The sequence below is a fragment of the Salvelinus sp. IW2-2015 genome, linkage group LG6.2, assembly GCF_002910315.2.
Source record: "Salvelinus sp. IW2-2015 linkage group LG6.2, ASM291031v2, whole genome shotgun sequence".
NCBI lineage: Eukaryota > Metazoa > Chordata > Actinopteri > Salmoniformes > Salmonidae > Salvelinus > Salvelinus sp. IW2-2015.
The window spans coordinates 17,838,213-17,862,692 of NC_036846.1; the positions used below are offsets into that span (position 1 = coordinate 17,838,213).

The 24,480-nt window shown below is 42.0% G+C and overlaps 1 protein-coding gene across 1 annotated transcript in view; it reads right to left on the reverse strand.

The window, feature by feature from the left end:
* atp8a1 (ATPase phospholipid transporting 8A1) overlaps positions 1-24,480 on the reverse strand; it is a 222,843-nt gene that overhangs the window by 70,001 nt on the left and 128,362 nt on the right. The window contains exons 18-20 of the mRNA XM_070444153.1: positions 9,623-9,728; positions 7,544-7,626; positions 4,279-4,328 (exon numbers count right to left, since the gene is read on the reverse strand). Of these exons, the coding sequence (XP_070300254.1) occupies positions 4,279-4,328; positions 7,544-7,626; positions 9,623-9,728 (239 nt within the window). The remainder of the gene's footprint in view (positions 1-4,278; positions 4,329-7,543; positions 7,627-9,622; positions 9,729-24,480) is intronic.

A 24,480-nucleotide genomic window follows, 5' to 3' on the forward strand; every position in this document is an offset into this window, starting at 1 on the left:
TCCTGTACCTAGCAGAGACAGAACATAACACCTCCTGTAACTAGCAAGAGACAGAACATAACACCTCCTGTAACTAGCAGAGACAGAACATAAATCCTCCTGTAACTAGCAGAGACAGAACATAACACCTTCTGTAACTAGCAGTAGACAAAACATGATCACTCATGTACCTAGCAGAGACACGATGATCATCCTCCTGTACCTAGCAGAGACAGAACAATCACTCTGTAACTAGCAGAGTCAGAAGATAACACCTCCTGTAACTAGCAGAGACAAACATGATCACCTCCTGTAACTAGCAGAGACAAAACATGATCACCTCCTGTAACTAGCAGAGTCAGAACATAACACCTCCTGTACCTAGCAGAGTCAAGAACATAACACCTCCTGTAACTAGCAGAGTCAGAACATAACACCTCCTGTAACTAGCAGAGTCAGAACATAACACCTCCTGTAACTAGCAGAGTCAGAACATAACACCTCCTGTAACTAGCAGAGTCAGAAACTAACACCTCCTGTAACTAGCAGAGTCAAAACATGATCACCTCCTGTAACTAGCAGAGACAAAACATGATCACCTCCTAGTACTAGCAGAGACAAAACATGATCACCTCCTGTAATAGCAGAGACAGACATGATCACCTCCTGTACCTAGCAGAGACAGAACATGATCACCTCCTGTAACTAGCAGAGTCAGAACATAACACCTCCTGTACCTAGCAGAGACAGAACATGATCGCCTACTGTAACTAGCATAGACAGAACATGATCGCCTACTGTAACTAGCATAGACAGAACATGATCGCCTACTGTAACTAGCATAGACAGAACATTATCACTTACTGTAACTAGCATAAACAGAACATTATCGCCTACTGTAACTAGCATAGACAGAACATGATCCGCTACTGTAACTAGCAATAGAGAACATTATCACTTACTGTAACTAGCATAGACAGAACATTATCACCTACTGTAACTAGCAGAGACAGAACATGATCGCCTACTGTAACTAGCATAGACAGAACATGATCGCCTACTGTAACTAGCATAGACAGAACATGATCGCCTACTGTACTAGCATGACATTATCGCCTACTGTAACTAGCATAGACATTATCGCCTACTGTAACTAGCATAGAGAACATTATCGCCTACTGTAACTAGCATAACGAGAACATTATCGCCTACTGTAACTAGCATAGACATTATCGCCTACTGTAACTAGCATAGACGAGAACATTATCGCCTACTGTAACTAGCATAGACAGAACATTACACTACTGTAACTAGCATAACGAGAACATTATCACTACTGTAACTAGCAGAGACACATGGTTTATGAAGTGATACGCAAAACAATAGAATGTTATATATATGGGGGATACAACCATCCCAGCTCTGCAGATTTTGCTGCGAAAAGACCGAATCAATAGATCATTTGTTTTGGTACCGTCCATATGTATCTTATTTTTGGTCGCAAGTCCAGGAATGTTTGAAGAAGTGCAATATTTACCTGGAGCTAACGCTACAGATAGCACTACTGGGTGATTTGAAAAGTCATCGTCAATTGATCAATAATATAACAATACTTTTAGCAAAAATTGTGATCTTTAATTTACAATCTATAGAAACTATGAGAATAAAAGGTTCAGAACTTTCATGAAACATCACTGTAGAAAATATATGTCAAATAGAAATTCAAAATGGATGGTGTCAAGAGATAGATGGGAGGGGTTGAGTGGAACTGAAAGGTGATAAACAAGATAACTAATGTAAAATATACTGTGTCTGTAAAATGTATATACAGTGGGGAGAACAAGTATTTGATACACTGCCGATTTTGCAGGTTTTCCTACTTACAAAGCATGTAGAGGTCTGTAATTTTTATCATAGGTACACTTCAACTGTGAGACGGAATCTAAAACAAAAATCCAGAAAATCACATTGTATGATTTTTAAGTAATTAATTAGCATTTTATTGCAAGACATAAGTATTTGATACATCAGAAAAGCAGAACTTAATATTTGGTACTGAATCCTTTGTTTGCAATTACAGAGATCATACGTTTCCTGTAGTTCTGGACCAGGTTTGCACACACTGCAGCAGGGATTTTGGCCCACTCCTCCATACAGACCTTCTCCAGATCCTTCAGGTTTCGGGGCTGTCGCTGGGCAATACGGACTTTCAGCTCCCTCCAAAGATTCTCTATTGGGTTCAGGTCTGGAGACTGGCTAGGCCACTCCAGGACCTTGAGATACTTCTTACGGAGCCACTCCTTAGTTGCCCTGGCTGTGTGTTTTCGGGTCGTTGTCATGCTGGAAGACCCAGCCACGACCCATCATCAATGCTCTAACTGAGGGAAGGAGGTTGTTGGCTAAGATCTCGCAATACATGGCCCCATCCATCCTCCCTCAATACGGTGCAGTCGTCCTGTCCCCTTTGCAGAAAAGCATCCCCAAAGAATGATGTTCCACCTCCATGCTTCACGGTTGGGATGGTGTTCTTGGGGTTGTACTCATCCTTCTCTTCCTCCAAACACGGCGAGTGGAGTTTAGACCAAAAAAGCTCTATTTTTGAATCATCAGACACATGACCTTCCTCCATTCCTCCTCTGGATCATCCAGAGGGTCATTGGCAAACTTCAGATGGGCCTGGACATGCGCCTGCTTGAGCAGGGGGACCTTGTGTGCGCTGAGATTTTAATCCATGACGGCGTAGTGTGTTACTAATGGTTTTCTTTGAGACTGTGGTCTCTCTGTTCATTGACCAGGTCCTGCCGTGTAGTTCTGGGCTGATCCCTCACCTTCCTCATGATCATTGATGCCCCACGAGGTGAGATCTTGCATGGAGCCCCAGACCGAGGGTGATTGACCATCATCTTGAACTTCTTCTATTTTCTTCTATTTTCTAATAATTGCGCCAACAGTTGTTGCCTTCTCACCAAAGCTGCTTGCCTATTGTTCGTAGCCCATCCCAGCCTTGTGCAGGTCTACAATTTTATCCTTGATGTCCTTACACAGCTCTCTGGTCTTGGCCTTGTGGAGAGGTTGGAGTCTGTTTGATTGAGTGTGTGGACAGGTGTCTTTTATACAGGTAACGAGTTCAAACAGGTGCAGTTAATACAGGTAATGAGTGGAGAACAGGAGGGCTTCTTAAGAAAAACTAACAGGTCTGTGAGAGCCGGAATTCTTACTGGTTGGTAGGTGATCAATACTTATGTCATGCAATAAAATGCTAATTAATTACTTAAAAATCATACAATGTGATTTTCGGGATTTTTGTTTTAGATTCCGTCTCTCACAGTTGAATTGTACCTATGATAAAAATTACAGACCTCTACATGCTTTGTAAGTAGGAAAACCTGCAAAATCGGCAGTGTATCAAATACTTGTTCTCCCCACTGTAGGTTCGAAACTTTTTGTGAAACAGCACAGTTAAAAATATATGGCAAAATAGAAACCAAACTGGATGGTCGACAGAGATAGATGGGAGGGGTTGATGGTAGCTAAAGGATGGGATTAAAAACAAACAAAAGATAACTATGGTAAAATACATTGTGTCTGTAAAATTAATAAAGTATGTATATGAACTGGAAGAAGAAGCATAAGTGTTGTTGTCCCTTAATTTACTCCAATTATGTGAGGCGTGGTAGGGTTAGGGAAAAATAAACGGTATTTTTTTTATGTTAATAATAATTTAAAAAATAACTATTATCCCCTACTGAAAACAGCAGAGAGAACATTATCCCCTACTGTAACTAGCAMAGACAGAACATTTGTGAAAGTAAAATATATCACACCTTTGTATTCAGCTAAATTCACAAAATTAAAACAAATAAATCTAGAATATATGCCAGGGTGGTCGCATAAAAATGTGTCTACTGTAAAAAGTGTGGCAAGGTTGTTGCATAGCCAACATGGTGTCATTAATTACCACCATCAGCCTCCTGTATTTTAGTGGCATGCCACTTTGACTGAGGCACAGTACTGGACCATGTTTAAACATCTATAACACYTGTCAAACTCATGCAGGTTTTCACTCCTCCTTTGTACATGATCGATCAAATAAGGTCACTGATTAGTATGGAACTCCCCCTCGTGTGGTTGTCGAGGTCTTAATTGAAAGGTAAAACTAAAAGCCAGCAGACARTCAGCCATCTGTGGAATGAGTTTGACACCCCTGCTCTAAATGAAGACATCTGCAGTTCATTTAGAAGTAGAACCAACAGATTCAGAGGGAACTTTAAGAGTGGATGGAATGAAATGAAGCCGTACCTGGTGAACTCTAGAACATGGAGCAGTTCATACTTCTCCTCGGCTCCAAGCTGAGAACAAAACAACAGACAGAGACAGTCAGTCAGTCATTGAACTAAGTCATTGACTCAAAACTAGCCTTCCTTTATCACGTTTCACTATGAAAGTAACGCTCCATTTTTGACCCTTGTCTAATCTTAATTGAACTAAATAGTACTCAGTCAGCCCGCCCCGCTCGGATGTTTAGAGTAAGAAAATGTAATGAATTTCCTTATAATTGTCAAGACCACCAGGTACAATTGCCGATGATTACACGTGTGTCAAGGGGCTTTCACAGGCCTAATAAAAGTTGAGGACCTAGACAAATGTCTTGAAAATGTCGTACTCTGGAGAAAAATTTGAAGAGGGCTTAGGCTTCCGTGCCGGTCTACCTCRTCCCTAAGTGCAATCATCAGGTTAGCCAATTACAGGAAACAAAGTGCCCTTAGGTTAGAGGGGGACGCGTTCACAGATGCAATCGCGTACCCGTAATCTAATTGAGTAATTTAGAAGAGTCGTTATTTTCCATGACATGGCCTGTGCTCTAGCTACATCCTCCATGAAAGGACATGGATCCAAATAGTAGGATAATTATTTTTCCCCCTCCAAATAAACTTTAGCCGAGTTTGATTGAACTTGCCAATGCAATGGTCCCAGAAGTACCAACCCCACCCATCTGTCACTCCAGGCAGGCGCAGTCAAACGCTCAAAGCAGCGCTCTATGTATTGCATTCTGTGTATTATAGTGCATTGATTGTGTKATTTTTATGCTGATCTCACAAAATWAATTTCCATGTATATAACTGTATATAGCCTCATTACTGTTATTTGTGTTACTTTTTACTTTATTTAGTAAATATTTTCTTAACTATTTTCTTAACTACATTGTTGGTTAAGGGCTTGTAAGTAAGCATTTTACGGTAAGGTCTACACCGGTTGTATTCAGCACGTGACAAATWAAATTTGATTTGATTTGTAAATGGACAAAAAAGAATGCATCGMAAGTACTCGAAAGAAAACAAATCCTACTTGAACCCAGGTCTGCTCCACCGTACATTGGTCCGATCCTCAAGTATTTCCCGTCTCTCACAAAGGATGCATCCCAAACGGCACTCATTTCCCTTTATAGTGCACTGTTTTTGACCAGGGCCCACAGGGGTACGGTCAAAAGCAGTGCACTATAAAGTGAATAGAGTGCCAAATGTTGAGATGAAGCCTCAAGACATTTAATCAGACAGAGGCCTCAAAGTGCTGAGTGATTGTCATAGCYACAAGCTCCTTGATGATATTTTACAGTGAGAGAGAGCACTTGTCTGAGCTCTGAGGGACAATAGAGGTGTTCTGTGTTTACACAAAAAGCACAGCGTCTGTCCCTGTGGTGGCTAAACAAAGGCTTTCATTCCCAGTGTATAGTGAAAAAAAATAAGCCTAATTATTGTGTTGTATACGGGATGCTGAGCTATTTCTCCATTGAAACATTTTGCAATGCTATTTCTACCAGGGATGGGCATTTGAAATGATTTCACTATTCGAATAATATACACCTTCAAATTAGTGGATTCGGCTATTTCAGCCACACCCGTTGCGRACAGGTGTATAAAATTGATCACACAGCCATTCAATCTCCATAGACAAACATTGGCAGTAGAATGGTCTTACTGAAGAGCTCAGTGACCTTTAACATGGCACCGTCATAGGATGTCACCTTTCCAACAAGTCAGTTCGGCACATTTCTGCCCTGCTAGAGCTGCCCCAGTCAACTTTAAGTGCTGTTATTGTAATGAGGAAACGTCTAGGAGCAACAATGGCTCAGTCGCGAAGTGGTAGGCCACACAAGCTCACAGAACGGGACCGCCGAGTGCTGAAGCACGTAGCGTTTAAAAATCGTCTGTCCTCTGTCGCAAAACTCACTACCGAGTTCCAAACTGCCTCTGGAAGCAACATCAGCACAAGAACTGTTCTTCGGGAGCTTCATGAAATGCGTCTCCATGGCCAAGCAGCACATAAGCCTAAGATCACCACGCGCAATGCCAAGCATCGGCTGGGGTTGTGTAAAGCTTGCCGCCATTGGAGCAGTAGAAATGCGTTCTCTTAATCTGTGTTTGGCGGATGCCAGGAGAACGCTACCTTTTCCCTACCTTTCCCTTTTCCGCTACCTTTACCCAATTCATAGTGTCAACTGTAAAGTTTGGTGGAGGAGGAATAATGGTCTGAGGGTGTTTTTCATGGTTCCGGCMAGGCCCCTTAGCTTCAGTGAAGGGAAATCTTCACGCTACATCATACAATGATATTCTAGACGATTCGGTGCTTCCAACTTTATGGCAACAGTTTGGGGAAGGTCCTTTCCTGTTTCAGCATGAAAAATCCCCTGTGCACAAAGCGAGGTCCATACAGAAATGGTTTGTCGAGATCGTTGTGGAAGAACTTGACTGGCCTATTTATCATACCATCTGCTAGGGCKAGTCTTGACTGCATCAAATCGTTGTAAAGAAGCTAGCKAGCTACAGTAGCCAGCTAAGTTAGCCAGCTAGCTAGCTTAAGTAGCAAGTCTAACTATTRCGCTGCACTCCCCACACTGGTCTACAACAAATCCATTTTATGAAACAGCCTACCTGTTGGTTGATCATTGTAGCCTACTCCTTCTCATTAAGCCAACTTAATTCCGTAATWTTATTTCCATTTTGCATTGATTAGAATCTCCCACTTTACATGGAGTGTTTGACTGTASCGTGGCTTTGATTGGACAGTAACAACAACGTAAACGTGTGAAACGTGTGTAGGCTACTGATGCTTTTTTTATATTATTATTATTATTTATTTATTTTTMAAATGGGGCACAGCGTCATGAAACTGTTGTTTTACTAAAATGTCAAATGTAATGGTCTATCCTTGTAGGCTATGTAGCAATGTCACATAGATCATTTTAGACAAAGCCTTTTCATTGTTAAAACAGGCCGAACAATCAGAGCACTTTATTACTAGAACGCTCTGCACACAATGACCGTAGCCTTTCAGTACTGGGCAATGTTTGGCAGGTCTACCTCAAAACGTTTGCACACAAGAGGTACTGTAGATGGGTGAGTTACCACCTTACAATGTATAGAGCTTTAAYAGCTACAGAACAGCAGTGAAAGGCACAATAGCATTGTGTTAATTTTCATTATCAGACTTTATTTTGTTAWTACCATAGAAATAGAATCACTAGAATAAGATTTATATTTATATGTATTCTGCTGCATCTACTCACCGCTTGAATGATGACACTGTCTGGGGTTCTACCGGAGAACACAAAGCCCAGGTTCGCCGCTGCCCTCACCAGAGCCCCTTCGTCTGTATAACCAGAGGAGAGCCCAAGTTAGGGTTGGAGATGAGAGGTGCACCAGAACAGCAACACAAGTATCACAGAGACATGAGATGACCAAGACAGTTGGGGTCTAACTAAGCACTTGGAAGAATTTTGTTCTAGACCTCAAAAATGATCATACAGTTGTTTATAAATGAGTGCTACAACCACTATTTGTACATACGGAAAGTATTCGGATCGCTTCCCTTTTTCCACATTGTTACGTTAAAGCCTAATTCTAAAATTGATTAAATTATTTTCCCCCCTCATCAATCTACACACAAATCAGCCATAATGACATAGCTGAATGCCAAGAGTGTGCAAAGCTGTCAAGGCAAATGGTGGCTACTTTGAAGAACCTCAAATATAAAATATATTTTGATTTGTTTAACACTTATTTGGTTACTACATGATTCCATATGTGTTATTTCATAGCTTTGATGTCTTCACTATTATTCTACAATGTAGAAAATAGTAAAAATAAAGAAAACCCTTGAAATGAGTAGGTGTGTCCAAACTGCGCGCACACACACACACTATTTTATATTGTATTATACAGGGCGCATTTGGAAAAGAGACTTAGGTCTCAATGTCTTCCCTGTCAAAATAAAGGTTAAATAAAATAGTGACATTCTATCCATTCATCACATCTCCTCTTTTTGTCTGGATCACAAGGAAACAAGGCCAGAGTGGGGAATGCACTCTTAATTATTAAGTGGATAGGTTCTGCAGATTCACTGAGGTAAGCGCCACTTTAAATATTTCAAATGAACAAGRTCTACTTAGAGGGGGGACACACACAACCCTGGCTGATCAAATGAGGATGATGATTCAGAGGACCTTGTATTTCTCTGGGCCGTGTTCATCAGTGTGTAACGTTTCAAAATGTTTTACAACAGAACACAAAAATGAGCAGTTCTTATTGGACTAGTCATGGTAGTGCCTAAATATTTTGGTCCATTTTCTTCCGTTTGGTGCCTGTTGAACCACTTCAAAACATCTCTAGCCTTGGTGCCTGTTGAACACGACCCTGCTCTCTACACTAAAACATCTAGCCTGGTGCCTGTTTAACACGACCCTGCTCTCTACCACTACAAAACATCTAGCCTTGGTGCCTGTTAACACGACCTGCTCTTACCACTACAAAACATCTAGCCTTGGTGCCTGTTTAACACGACCCTGCTCTCTACCACTACAAAACATCTAGCCTTGGTGCCTGTTAACACGACCCTGCTCTCTACCACTACAAAACATCTAGCCTTGGTGCCTGTTGAACACGACCCTGCTCTCTAACCACTACAAAACATCTAGCCTTGGTGCCTGTTTAACACGACCCTGCTCTCTACCACTACAAAATATCTAGCCTTGGTGCCTGTTTAACACGACCTGCTCTCTACACTACAAAAACATCTAGCCTTGGTGCCTTGTTGAACACGACCCTGCTCTCTACCACTACAGAACATCTAGCCTGTTTGGCTCAAAGCCATATTAAAGTCAGATTGACCTTGTATAATATAATAGAGAATACTCAGGGTTAACGTGCATCCTTTTGTATTGTTCAGATGTCTGTTCCACTCCTGCACAACGAAATTGCTGTCTTTTGTATACTGGTCACATCCCAGTTTGTGTCACTCCCATCTTCAATAAGGTATTGATGTCATTAGTTGATATCAATGAGATGGTGTTGTCATATGTCCGCAGACGATACTGAGAGGTTTGAGGGGCTTGGCAAACAATGAGACTTAGGAACACAGGAAATTGAGGCATGACAATATAAGTGGTCGCCTAGAGACAGCCATTTATTCAACGTCAACTGGAGATCCTTTGCTTCTGTATTCTTATATTTGATTGGTAGATTGACTGACGGACGTTTGGTGACTGACCTGGCGTTTCAAGCTATCATAAGGCTGTTAAAAGGCTGTTAAGAGCGGTTGTAAGACTGTTACAGTGCAGTGCTGTGAGGTCAGGACTGGTGGGCCGTACCTGGTGAGGCAGCCTGGTAGACGATCGTATCATCGGTGCGCTCGGGGACAGCCGTGTGACAGATGGCCAACATGGTCATGAAGTCCAGGATGACAGGAGCTGTGGGCTGCAGAGGGGGAAGAGAGTGAAAGAGGTGAGGAGGGAGAGTGAGGGGAACAGGGAGAATGAGAAAGGGGAGGGAGCGAAAGAGGGAGAGAGTGAGGAAACATCATTAGAGAGCATGCCTAATTACTACTGGTAAATGACGACCAGACACCTGCAAATAATAGCCTATATTGACCGACTGATGATCAAACTGAATAAGACGCTGGAAATCTCTCTTGCCTATATCTGTAATTTCTTTATTGCTAATAACTCTACCCTCAAAGGACTTGTCGGTCCCAGGCGATGATGACAAGTATAAACATTAAGTCCACAAGACTGCTTCGTCATATCTTCTGTTCCTTCAAGAGCATATGTAGTAGCGTACGTTGAGTTCATGAGATGTTGCACAGTGCTGGGTTAGGAGTAGAGCTGCATCCCAAATTMACATGTTAGTCATTTAGTAGACACTCTTATCCAGAGCGCCTTACAGTAATGAGTGCCMTAATTTACATACTTTTCTCCCGTACTGGTCCCCTGTGGGAATCAAACCCACAACCCTGGCGTTGCAAGCACCATGCTCTACCAACTGAGCTACACGGGACAGAGCCAAATCGCACCCTATTCCTTACATAGAGCACTACTTACAAAAACAGGAATAGGGTGCCATTTGGTATGCAGCCAGGGTTAAGGCGGAGAGAGTGGTGGAGCTGGAGGGCTGGTTGATGCTACTGGGGCTGGTTGATGCTACTGAGCCTCCGATCTGGGCTGAGATTGAATGAACACCAGCCCAGTGTCAGTGACCTCAGTTGGGCCAAGAATGACAACAAAACCCCAAAGCAACAGCATGGATCTACAGTAGGGTGTAGTTAGTCAACAGCATGGATCTACAGTAAGGTGTAGTTAGTCAACAGCATGGATCTGCAGTAGGGTGTAGTTAGTCAACAGCATGGATCTGCAGTAGGGTATTAGTCAAACAGCATGGTATCTATAGTAGGTTAGTTAGTCAACAGCATGGATCTGCAGTAGGTTAGGGTAGTCAACAGCATGGATCTGCAGTAGGTGTAGTTAGTCAACAGCATGGAGTGAATAGGGTAGTTAGTCAAACAGGCATGGATCTGCAGTAGGGTGTAGTTAGTCAACAGCATTGATCTATAGTAGGCGTAGTAGTCAACAGCATGGAGCTGCAGTAGGTGTAGTTAGTCAACAGCATGGATCTATAGTAGGGTGTAGTTAGTCAACAGCATGGATGAGTGTGTTAGTTATCACAGCATGGATTGCAGTCGGTGTAGTTAGTCAACAGCAGATCTGCAGTAGGTTAGTTAGTCAACAGCATGGTCTGCAGTAGGGTTAGTTAGTCAACAGCATGGATCTCAGTAGTGTAGTTAGTCACAGCATGGACTGCAGTAGGGTGTAGTTAGTCAACAGCATGGATCTGCAGTAGGGTGTAGTTAGTCAACAGCATGGATCTGCAAGTAGGGTTAGTAGTCAACAGCATGGATCTATAGTAGGGTGTAGTTATTCAACAGCATGGCATCAGCTAGGGTGTAGTTAGTCAACAGCATGGATCTGCAGTAGGTTAGGTTAGTCAACAGCATGACTGCAGTAGGGGTAGTTAGTCAACAGCATGGATCTGCAGTAGGGGTTGTAGTTAGTCAACAGCATGGATTGCAGTAGAGTGTAGTTAGTCAACAGCATGGACTGCAGTAGGGTGTAGTTAGTCAACAGCATGGATCTATCAGTAGGGTGTAGTTAGTCAACAGCATGGATTTGCAGTAGGTGTAGTTAGTCAACAGCATGGATCTGCAGTAGGTTAGGTTAGTCAACAGCATGGATCGCATAGGTGTAGGTTAGTCAACAGCATGGATCTGCAGTAGGTTAGGGTAGTCAACAGCATGGACTGCAGTAGGGTTGTAGTTAGTCAACAGCATGGAGGCTAGGGTGTAGAGTACAGAGATCTGCAGTAGGGTGTAGTTAGTCACACAGCATGGATCTATAGTAGTGGTTAGTTAGTCAACAGCATGGATTCAGTAGGGTTAGTTAGTCAACAGCATGGATCTGCAGTGGGTGTGTAGTTAGTCAACAGCATGGATCTGCAGTAGGTGTAGTTAGTCAACAGCATGATCTGCAGTAGGTAGGTTAGTCAACAGCATGGATTCTGCAGTAGGGTGTAGTAGTCAACATGCATGGAGCTGCAATAGGGTTGTAGTTAGTCAACAGCATGGATCTGCAGTAGGGTAGTTAGTCAACAGCATGGATCTATAGTAGGGTGTAGTTAGTCAACAGCATGGATGCTGCAGTAGGATGTAGGTTAGTCAACAGCATGGATTCAGTAGGTGTAGTTAGTCAACAGCATGGAGCGCAGTAGGTGTCAGCAGGTTAGTAGGGTGTAGTTAGTCACAGCATGGATCTGCAGTAGGGTGTAGTTTAGTCAACAGCATGGATCTGCAGTAGGTGTAGTAGTCAACAGCATGGATTGCAGTAGGTGTAGGTTAGTCAACAGCATGGATCGCAGTAGGGTGTAGTTAGTCAACAGCATGATCTGACAGTAGGGTGTAGTTAGTCAACAGCATGGATCTTGCAGTAGGGTTAGGTTAGTCAACAGCAGGATCGCAGTAGTGGATAGCAACAGCTGATCCAGTAGGGTGTAGTTAGGTCAAACAGGCAGATTGCAAGTAGGGTGTAGTTAGTCAACAGCATGGATCTGCAGTAGGGTAGTAGTTAGTCAACAGCATGGATCTGCAGTAGTAGGGTTAGTCAAACAGATGGATCTGCGTAGGGTATAGGATAGTCAACAGCATGGATCTGCAGTAGGGTGTAGTTAGTCAACAGCATGGATCTGCAGTAGGGTAGGGATAGTCAACAGCATAGGGTGTGGTTAGTTTACTGGTTTCTAGTAGAGTATACTGTACATATTCAGAATATATGGAAAACAGGTATTGGTACTGACCCTGTATATAGCTTACTACAGGTTTTTATTTTATATACACACAGTAAATTCGGAAAGTATTCAGACCCCTCAACTTTTCCCACATTTTATGTTATGCTACAGACTTATTCGAAAATTAATTTTAAAAATGTTTTTCAATCATCAGTCTACACACAATACCCAATAATAACAAAGCAAACACAGTTTTGAGTCTTCTTGGGTATGACGCTACAAGCTTGGCACACCTTTCTTTGGGAAGTTTCTCCAATTCTTCTCCGCAGATCCTCTCAAGCTCTGTCAGGTTGCTATTTTCAGGTCTCRCCAGAGATGTTCAATCAGGTTCAAGTCCYGGTTCTAGCTGGGCAACTCAAAGACATACAGAGACTTGTCCCGAAACCACTCTTGCATTYTCTTGGCTGTGTGCTTAGGGTCATTGTCCTGTTGGAAGGTGAATCTTCACCCCAGTCTGAGGTCCTGAGTGCTCTGGAGCATATTTWWWWWAAATCAAGGATCTCTGGACTTCGCTCCATTAATCTGTCCCTCGATCCTAACTAGTCTCCCAGTCTCTGCCGCTGAAAAACATCCCCACAGCAGGATGCTGCCACCATGCTTCACCGTAGGGATGGTGTCAGGTTTCCTCCAGATGTGATGCTTGGCATTCCGGCCAAAGAGTTGAATCTTGGTTTCATCAGACCAGAGAATCTTGTTTGTCATGGTCTGAGAGTCTTTTATGTGCCTTTTGGCAAACTTCAAGCGGGCTGTCGTGTACCTTTTACTGAGGAGTGGCTTCCGTCTGGCCACACCATAAAGGCCTGATTGGTGGAGTGAGCAAGAGATGGTTGTCCTTCTGGAAGYTTCTCCCATCTCCACAGAGGAACTCTGTCAGAGTGACCATCAGGATCTTGGTCACCRCKCTCCCCGTTTTGATACCCTTCCCCAGATCTGTGCCTCGACACACTCCTGTCTCGGAGCTCTACGGACAATTCTTTCGACATCATGGCTTGGTTTTTTCTCTGACTCAACTGTGGAACCTTATACAGACAGGTGTGTACCTTTCCAAATCATGTCCAATCAATTGAATTTACCACAGGTGTACTCCAAGTTGTAGAAACATCTCAAGGATGATCAATGGACACAGGATGCACCTGAGCTCAATTTCAAGTCTCATTGCAAAGGGTCTGAATACTTATGTAAATAAGGAAAAGTTTTTTATTTTTCATACATTTGAAATATATATAAATTTTTCGCTTTGTCATTATGGGGTATTGTGTGTAGATTGATAATCCATTTTATAATAAGGCTGTAAAGTAACAAAATGTGGAAAAAGGGGTTTGACTACTTCCCGAATTCACTGCGCACACACACACACACACACACGTGTCAAAAGTTTGGAGACACCTACTCATTCAAGGATTTTTAWAAATGTATACTATTTTCTACATTGTAGAATTATAGCTAAGACKTAAAAACAATGAAATAAAACAGAATCATGTAGTATGCAAAAGTCTTAAAACATATCAAAATATATTTTATTTGAGATTCAACGTAGCCAACCTTTGCCTTGACAGCTTTGCACACTTGGCATTCTCTCAACCAGCTTCACCTGGAATGCTTTTCCAACAGTCTTGAAGGAGTTTCCAAATATGCTGAGCACTTGTTGGCTGCTTTTCCTTCACTCTGCGGTCCAACTTATCCCAAACTATCTCAATTGGGTTGAGGTTGGGTGACTGGAGACACGGGTCATCTGGATGCAGGGACTCCAGGTCAGCTCTCCTTCTTGGTCAAATAGCCGCTTCACACGCTGGAGGTGTGTTGGGTCATTGTCCTGTTGAAAAACAAATGGTAGTCCACTAAGCGCAACCAGATGGGATGGCGTATCGCTGCAGAGAGCTGTGGTAGCCATGCTGGTTAAGTGTGTCTTGAATTCGAAATAATCACTGACAGTGTCACCAGCAAAGCACCCCACACCTCCTCCTCCATGCTTCACGGTGGGAACCACACATTATGAGATCATCCGTTGCATCTAGCTCGCGCGTCTCACAAGACACGGCGGTTGGAGACGCAAAATCTCAAATTTGGACTCAGACCAAAGGACAGATTCTACTGGTCTAATGTCCATTGCTCATGTTTCTAGGGCCCAAGCAAAATGCCGTCTTTCTTTTATTATTGGTGTCGCTCCTTTGGTAGTGGTCTTTTTCAGCAATTTGACCATGAAGCCCTGATTTACGCAGTCTCCTCTGAACAGTTGATGGTTGAGATGTGTCTTACTTGAACTCTGAAGCATTTATTTGGCTGCAATTTTTTGAGGCTGGTAACTCTAATGAACTTATCCTCTGCCTCAGAGGTAAGACTGGGTCTTTCATTCCTGTGGCGGTCCTCATGAGAACCAGTTTATCATAGCGCTTGATGTGTTTTTGCGACTACATTGAAGAAATGTTCAAAGTGTCTTGAAATGTTCCAGATTGACTGACCTTAATGTCTTAAAGTAATGATGGACTATCATTCTCTTTGCTTATTGAGCTGTTCTTTGCCATTAAAATTGACTTTATTTTAACCAATAGGGCTATCTTCTGTATACACCCTACCTAGTCACAACACAGATGGATTGGCTCAATGCATTAAGAAAAAAATCACAGATTAACTTTAAACAAGGCACACCTGTTAATTGAAATGCATTCCAGGTGACTACCTCATGAAGCTGGATGAGAGAATGGCAAAAGTGTGCAAAGCTGTCTTAAGGCAAAGGATGGGTACTTTGAAGAATCTCAAATCGATTTCTTTAGTTTAACACTTGTTTGGTTACTACATGATTCTGTGTGTTATTTCATAGTTTGATGTCTTCACTATTATTTACAATGTAGAACATAGTAAAAAGAAAAGAAAAACCTGGAATGAGTTGGTGTGTCCAAACTTTTGACTGGTACTGTATATACACACACACCCACACACACACACACACACACACACGCACGCACACACACACACACACACACACACACATTTATATTAGTGTGATACTGATTGTGTGATGATTGATTTGTAAGTTAAGCATTTCACTGTTAATTGTACATGTGACAAAACTTGAAAACCATAAAGGATGATATTTTCTGAAAAAAAACGGTGTGCTAGCAACAGCTCTCTAAATACCGTACATATACATCATAAAAAATTAAAGCCTCCACTTATGTACTTGTTGTTCTGACAATCTGTATTTCCAGCTACCCCTCATTTGTACCAAGAACTTCTCTATAATATGAAAAACTCAAAGAAGGATTTGACTATAAAAAAAACAACACTTTACGCATTTGATTACTGCTGCTTTTGTCATTATTGTCCTCGGGTCTGTGACGCAAGCTCTTTGAAGAGATATCGCCAGGCGGGGAACAGAGGAACGATAAAAGAATAAAGCAGGAGAAAAATCAAAGGCCTTCTTCCAAATGAGAGTACACAGAGACTATTACAGACCAGGTGGCTGTTTGGCCGCTCCCTGTCACAGCAGAATGCTAAATCGGGTTTGGGTGACAGGTAGGGATTGCTGCAGAAGGGGTGTATGTGTGTGTGTGTGTGCGCGCATGTGTGTATGGCAGAACAGGGTGATGGTCACCGAAGAGGACAGAGAGGCCACTACAGACAGCTCCAATGTTCTGATTAGATGTGACAGCTAATAGGACTGACCCGACACTACTGGCTCGGCCCATGGCCCCCTGTGGGCACCTTTGTAGCCTAATCTGTGTCATGGTACCAGTGACAGACACTGATTGCTTCGGACGTGACCGGTGCTGGAAGTTTAGCGGGACTTGCAGGAAGTCGTGTAAAGGGATTCTGCCTCCGTCTCCCTGCCTTTTATCTCGGAGCACTAAGTAAACCAACCAACCAGACACACAGCCTGCATCCCAAATAYCACCTTATTCCCCTTTATAGTGCACTACTTTTGACCAGAGCCCATAGGTTGCACTATATAGGGAAGGGCTGGGAATTGCCAGGGACCTCAKGATACAATATCATACTTCGGTGCCGATATGATATGTATTGCGATTCTCAATGTATTGCGATTGGATATTGTGATTCAAACATATTGCTCACCATGTGTCTGCTGCAGAGGAACAAGAGAGAGCCATAATAACTKGTTTTGATCAGTCAGGGAAATAAAAGTTGGCTTCCTATTTTATTTTWWTTTTTWAAGATGGAGAACAAGCTATGAAGGAAAGATTCTGGAGTTTTGGTTCAGGTACAGCCAACTAGCGCAAAAATAATATTGCAATATTGTCAAAACTACACGATATATTGTTAAAAATAATATACCGATATGTAACTATATCGATTCCCRGCACCCCCCTCTCACTAATATAGGGAATAGGGTGCCATTTGGGACWGCTAGACAGACCACTCCACGGCCTAAAAACATGTCCAATGACTCGAGATTTTGAAAAGCACCAGCGGGTGATGTCATTTTTTTTAGGTACCCCTGCAACCACAGGGTTTTCCACAAACAGCCAGGGGCTGTGTTAAACTGTTGTCAATGGCTGGGATTCATTGTGTTTAAAATGTGACCTCCGAGTATTGTAAGCCAAACAGACGGGCAAAGGAGGAAGTATTTGAATGTAGTGCATGGAAGAGGTGCTATGGTAAGGCCATCAGCCAGTTGGTTTAGCAGCTTTAGCACAGGTTTGCTGGCTTATGATCCCAGGTAAAATCTACTAATGTTGAYGCACTTACACCCAAAACGACCTCAAGGGGTGCAGTACTGTGGCTGGCCCTGTGCTCTCTCGAATATGGTAGTGTTAACAGCAGAGCAGAACATACAGTGGGGCAAAAAAGTATTTAGTCAGCCACCAATTGTGCAAGTTCTCCCACTTAAAAAGATGAGAGGCCTGTAATTTTCATCATAGGTACACTTCAACTATGACAGACAAAATGAGAGAAAAAATCTAGAAAATCACATTGTAGAAATTTTTATGAATTTATTTGCAAATTATGGTGGAAAATAAGTATTTGGTCACCTACAAACAAGCAAGATTTCTGGCTCTCACAGACCTGTAACTTCTTCTTTAAGAGCTCCTCTGTCCTCCACTCGTTACCTGTATTAATGGCACCTGTTTGAACTTGTTATCAGTATAAAGACACCTGTCCACAACCTCAAACAGTCACACTCCAAACTCCACTATGGCCAAGACCAAAGAGCTGTCAAAGGACACCAGAAACAAAATTGTAGCCTGCACCAGGCTGGGAAGACTGAATCTGCAATAGGTAAGCAGCTTGGTTTGAAGAAATCAACTGTGGGAGCAATTATTAGGAAATGAAGACATACAAGACCACTGATAATCTCCCTCGATCTGGGGCTCACGCAAGATCTCACCCCGTGGGTCAAAATGATCACAAGAACGGTGAGCAAAATCCAGAACCACACGGCTGGCGTGGACCTAGTGAATGACCTGCAGAAAGCTGGACCAAAGTAACAAGCCTACCATCAGTAACACACTACCCGCCAGGACTCAAATCCTGCAGTGCCAGACGTGTCCCCTGCTTAAAGCCAGTACATGTCAGGCCCGTCTGAAGTTTGCTAGAGAGCATTTGTATGATCCAGAAGAAGATTGGGAGAATGTCATATGGTCAGATGAACAAAATATAACTTTTTGGTAAAAACTCAACTCGTCGTGTTTGGAGGACAAAGAATGCTGAGTTCATCCAAAGAACACCATACCTACTGTGAAGCATGGGGGTGGAAACATCATGCTTTGGGGCTGTTTTTTCTGCAAAGGACCAGGACGACTGATCGTGTAAAGGACAGAATGAATGGGGCCATGTATCGTGAGATTTTGAGTGAAAACCTCCTTCCATCAGCAAGGGCATTGAAGATGAACCGTGCTGGGTCTTTCAGCATGACAATGATCCAAACCACCGCCCGGGCAACGAGGAGTGGCTTCGTAAGAAGCATTTCAAGGTCCTGGAGTGGCCTAGCAGTCTCAGATCTCAACCCCATAGAAAATCTTTGAGGGAGTTGAAAGTCCGTGTTGCCCAGCAACAGCCCCAAAACATCACTGCTCTAGAGGAGATCTGCATGGAGGAATGGACCAAAATACCAGCAACAGTGTGTGAAAACCTTGTGAAGACTTACAGAAAATTTGATCTGTCATTGCCACAAAGGGTAAAAACAAGTATTGAGTAAACTTTTGTTATTGACCAATTATCTTATTTCCACCATAATTTGCAAATAAATTCATTAAAAATCCTACAATGTGATTTTCTGGATTTTCTTTTCTCATTTTTGTCTGTCATAGTTGAAGTGTACCTATGATGAAAATTACAGGCCTCTCTCATCTTTTTAAGTGGGAGAACTTGCACAATTGGTGGCTGACTAAATACTTTTTTGCCCCACTGTACATTTCGATGTATTAGTTAGAGGTCGACCGATTAATCGGAATGGCCGATTAATTAGGGCCGATTTCAGATTTTTCATAACAATCAGTATATCTGCATTTTTGGACACCGATCATGGCCGATTACATTGCACTCCAAGAGAGACTGCGTGGCAGGCTGACTCCTGTTATGCGAATGCAGCAAGGAGCCAAGATAAGGTGCTAGCTAGCATTAAACATATCTTATAAAAAACAATAATCTTAATAACATAATCACTAGTTAACTACACATGGTTGATGATATTACTAGTTTATCTAGTTGTCCTGCGTTGCATATAAATCGATGCGGTGCCTGTTAATTTATCATTGAATCACAGCCTACTTCGCCAAACGGGTGATTTAACAAGCGCATTCGCGAAAAAAGCACTGTCGTTGCACGATGTGTACCTAACCATAAACATCAACGCTTTCTTAAAATCAATAATAAGTATATATTTTTAAACCTGCATATTTAGTTAATATTGCTTGCTAAGCATGAATTTATTTTAACTAGGAAATTGTGTCACTTCTCTTGCGTTCTGTGCAACAGAGTCAGGGTATATGAGCAGTTTGGACTGGCTGGCTCGTTGCGAACTGTGTGAAGACCATTTCTTCCTAACAAAGATAGCCAATTTCCCCAAACGGGGGATGATTTTTTTTAAAAGGCATTTGCGAAAAAAGCACAATCATTGCACGAATGTACCTAACCATAAACATCAATGCCTTTTCTAAAAATAAATACACAGAAGTATATTTTAAAACCTGCATATTTAGTTAAAAGAAATCATGTTAGCGAGGCAATATTAAATTAGGGAAATTGTGTCACTTCTCTTGCGTTCATTGCAGCAGAGTCAACAGTTTATGCAGCAGTTTGGACTGGTGTCGTTGCGAACTGTGTGAAGACCATTTCTCCTAACAAAGATAGCCAATTTCCCCAAACGGGGTGATTTTTTTAAAGCCATTGCAAAAAAGCACAATCATTGCACGAATGTACCTAACCATAAAATCAATGCCTTCTTAAAATCAATACACAGAAGTATATTTTTTAAACCTGCATATTTAGTTAAAGAAAATCATGTTAGCAGGCAATATAAATTAGGGAAATTGTGTCACTTCTCTTGCGTTCATTGCACGCAGAGTCAACAGTTTAGGCCGCCTGGCTCGTTGCGAACTAATTGCCAGAGTTTCACGTAATTATGACATAACATTGAAGGTTGTGCAATGTAACTGAATATTTAGACTTATGGATGCCACCCGTTAGATAAATACAGAACGTTCCGTATTTCACTGAAAGAATAAACGTTTTGTTTCGGATTTGACCATATTAATGACCTAAGGCTTGTATTTCTGTGTGTTATTATGTTATAATTAAGTCTATGATTTGATAGAGCAGTCTGACTGAGCGCTGGTAGGCAGGAGCAGGCTCGTAAACATTCATTCAACAGCAGTTTCCTGCGTTTGCCAGCAGTCTTCGCAAGCTTCAAACATTGCGCTGTTTATGACTTCAACGCTATCAATCCCGAGATTAGGCTGGCAATACTAAAGTACTCTATTAGAACAATCCAATAGTCAAAGGTATATGAAATACAAATGGTATAGAGAGAAATAGTCCTATAATAACTACAACCTAAAACTTCTTACCTGGGGATATTGAAGACTCATATTAAAAGGAACCAACCAGCGTTAGCTTTCTTACATGGCACATATTGCACTTTTACTTTCTTCTCCAAACTTTATTTTTGTATTATTTAAACCAAATTGAATTCATTATTTGTTTGAGAATAAATTGATTTTATTGATGTATTATATTAAGTTAAAATAAAAGTGTTCATTGTTCATTCAGTATTGTTGTAATTGTCATTATTACAATATATATGTATAAAAATTGGCTATTAATCGGTATCGGTTTTTTTGGTCCTCAATAATCGGTATCGGCGTTGAAAAATCATAATCGGTCGACCTCTAGTATTAGTTGGACAAATAAGGTTGTTTTAGTAGAAGTACAACTAAGGCACCATATTCTGGTTCAGGTTGACTCAGAAGGTGTTCAAGAACAAGGAAGACGACGCTGGTAAAATTAATGACAGCACCACCAATTCTACAAAGCAGGTTCAACTGTGCTTTATGGAAGAGCGCTTTCATTCTCCATATGAGTGGCATCACATCACAACTACAATCTCTCCACACATGAAAATGTCTCTTCAAATACCACAGGGGGTAAAAGAAAAATAACAAATATAAGTTTTCCATCCAAGCTTATCAATTATATACTGTATACCTCCAAAAGAGAATAAACACCAATAGCTCCCATACAAATACTGTTAATTAATTCATTAATTAGGCCTAATTAATATAATACCGCCAGCGACCACATCATTATCATCAACAAATCCTTACAGGGGATTGTGATTTACAAACAACGAACCAGCGCTTGTTCACTTTGTATGTAATTAGGGCTCAGAGTTGGCAACACACTACAGATATCTATATGCCATTAAAACGGATCCTACCCACAAACTCATTAACGGCGCCGAGGAGTTTGTGCTGTCACAACACGGCAAACATCACAGCGGGATTACTTAGTCTCCCCGGGCGACACCGTGCTAGCTAGCCACATAATCAGAAGTGACATCCTGCCTCCTACGCCGTCTGGTGACCCGATGACTCAACCAGCCAATCAATCATGGCTTTTTATCCATCTAGCTTCTCACAGACTGAGTGATCACACAGCTACGCTGCAGGAGGTGGTTGCTGCCTTTGAGTGAATCCAGTGTTTGCAGGAATGAGGCAAATTTATTTTACGTAGTTTTTTGAAGTTCGATAGCATGACACAGACTTGAACAAAGCGTGGAAGATAATACTGTATGGCCACCTGCCTCTATGTATTCCACAAATAATATACGCTGTATAGCAAATGTTTTTATCCAAGCCACTTAGTGCCCAGCATGTAAAATGTTTTGTATGGGTGGCACCAGCGGGAATCGAACTCAAAACCAAAGCGCCATGCTCTGCCAACTCAGCGACAAAAGGACCACAGTCAAGCAGTCAATCACCCAACCCCACATGTGGATGTTTCAAAGGGACAACCAGAGTAAGATGGGACAAGATTAAAAAAAGAACACCCTCTCACTGTCAACTGCGTTTATTTTCAGCTAACTTAACATGTGTTCATACAAATATTTAAAGAACGAGATTCAACAACTGAGACATAAACTGATCAAGTTCCACAGACATGTGACTAACATACATTTTATAATGTGTCCCTGAACAAAGGGGGTGGGAGGGTGTCAAAATCAAAAGTAACAGTCAGTATCTGGTGTGGCCACCYGCTGCATTAAATACTGCAGTGCATCTCCTCCTCATGGACTGCACCAGATTTGCCAGTTCTTGCTGTGAGATGATACCCCACTCTTCCACCAAGGCACATGCAAGTTCCCGGATATTTCTGGGGGGAATGGCCCTAGCCCTCACCCTCCGATCCAACAGGTCCCAGACATGCTCAATGAGATTGAGATCTGGGCTCTTCGATGGCCATGGCAGAACACTGAAATTCCTGACTTGCAGGAAATCATGCACAGAACGAGCAGTATGGCTGGTGGCATTGTCATGCTGGAGGGTCATGTCATGATGAGCCTGCAGGAAGGGTATCACATGAGGGAGGAGGATGTCTTCCCTGTAACGCACAGCGTTGAGATTGAATGCAATGACAACAAGCTCAGTCCGATGATGCTGTGACACACCGCCCCAGACCATGACGGACCCTCCACCTCCAAATCGATCCCGCTCCAGAGTACAGGCCTCGGTGTAACGCTCAATCCTTCGACGATAAATGCGAATCAGACCATCTCCCCTGGTGAGACAAAACTGCGAGTCGTCAGTGAAGAGCACTTTTGCCAATCCTGTCTGGTCCAGCAATGGTGAGTTTGGGCCCATATGCGACGATGTTGCCGGTGATGTCTGGTGAGGACCTGCCTTACAACAGGCCTACAAGCCCTCAGTCCAGCCTCTCTCAGCCTTATGTGGACAGTCTGAGCACTGATGGAGGGATTGTGCGTTCCTGGTGTAACTCGGGCAGTTGTTGTTGCCATCCTGTACCTGCCCAGCAGGTGTGATGTTCGTATGTACCGATTCTGTGCAGGTGTTACACGTGGTCTGCCACTGCGAGGATGATCAGCTGTCCATCCTGTCTCCCTGTAGCACTGTCTTAGGCATCTCACAGTACAGACATTGCAGTTCATTGTCCTGGCCACATCTGCAGTCCTCATGCCTCCTTGCAGCATGCCTAAGGCACATTCACGCAAATGAGCAGGGACCCTGGGCATCTTTCTTTTGGTGTTTTTCAGAGTCAGTAGAATGGCCTCTTTTGTGTCCTAAGTTTTCATATCTGTGACCTTAATTGCCTACCGTCTGTAAGCTGTTAGTGTCTTAACGACCGTTCCACAGGTGCATGTTCATTAATTGTTTATGGTTCATTTAACAAGCATTGGAAACAGTGTTTAAACCCTTTACAATGACGAACTGTTTAGTTATTTGGATTTTTACGAATGATCTTTGAAAGACAGGGTCCTGAAAAAGGGACGTTTCTTTTTTTGCTGAGTTTATTTAGGGTCATATAAAATCTGTTTAATTTTTGCCTGATTCAATTTTGTTTTTTCCAAATTCCATTTTCTCTGTTTTGTTTTTCCAGTTTACCATTTCAGGTTTTTTGCTCTCAGAAATCCCAATTTTTTCAAATAGAACATCAAATGTATTTTTTTTGTCCATAACKATGCTTAAACCACATCAAGACACCACTTAATGTTCTARTAAGCTAACATATGGAATTGTTTTAAGATGGTCATACCAAGCAAGGATCATTTAGCTATAAAAAAAAATGTATATTACCAAATGATTTGATGAAATMTTGAATTTGGCCTTACTGCTATTAGCTCATAGAAATGCATTGATTAACAGATTCATAAATGGAAAAACAGATAGTAAAACATTTTATCAAAAGGAAGTTGGTTTTCAAGTGTCTATATCTAAAAGATAAGATATATATATTTTTTATGTATTCATTTTTTTTACCCATATTTAACAAACAAAAAATTGGCACTTCCATATAAACTGAGTGTACAAAACATTAGGAACATATATCAATTCCTAATATTGAGTGGCACCCCCTTTTGTCCTAGTCGGGGCATGGATTCTACAAGGTGTCGAAAGATCCWCAGGGATGCTGATGCWTGTTGAATCCAATGCTTCCCACAGTTGTGTCAAGTTGGTTGGAGGTCCATTGGGTGGTGGACCCTTCTTCATACACACGGGAAACMGTTGAGCGTGAAAATCACAGCAGCGTTGCAGTTCTTGACACACTCAAACCGGTGTGCCTACTAACATACCCCATTCAAAAGGCACTTCAATATTTTGTCATTGCCCATTCACCCTCTAAATGGCACATATACACAATCCAT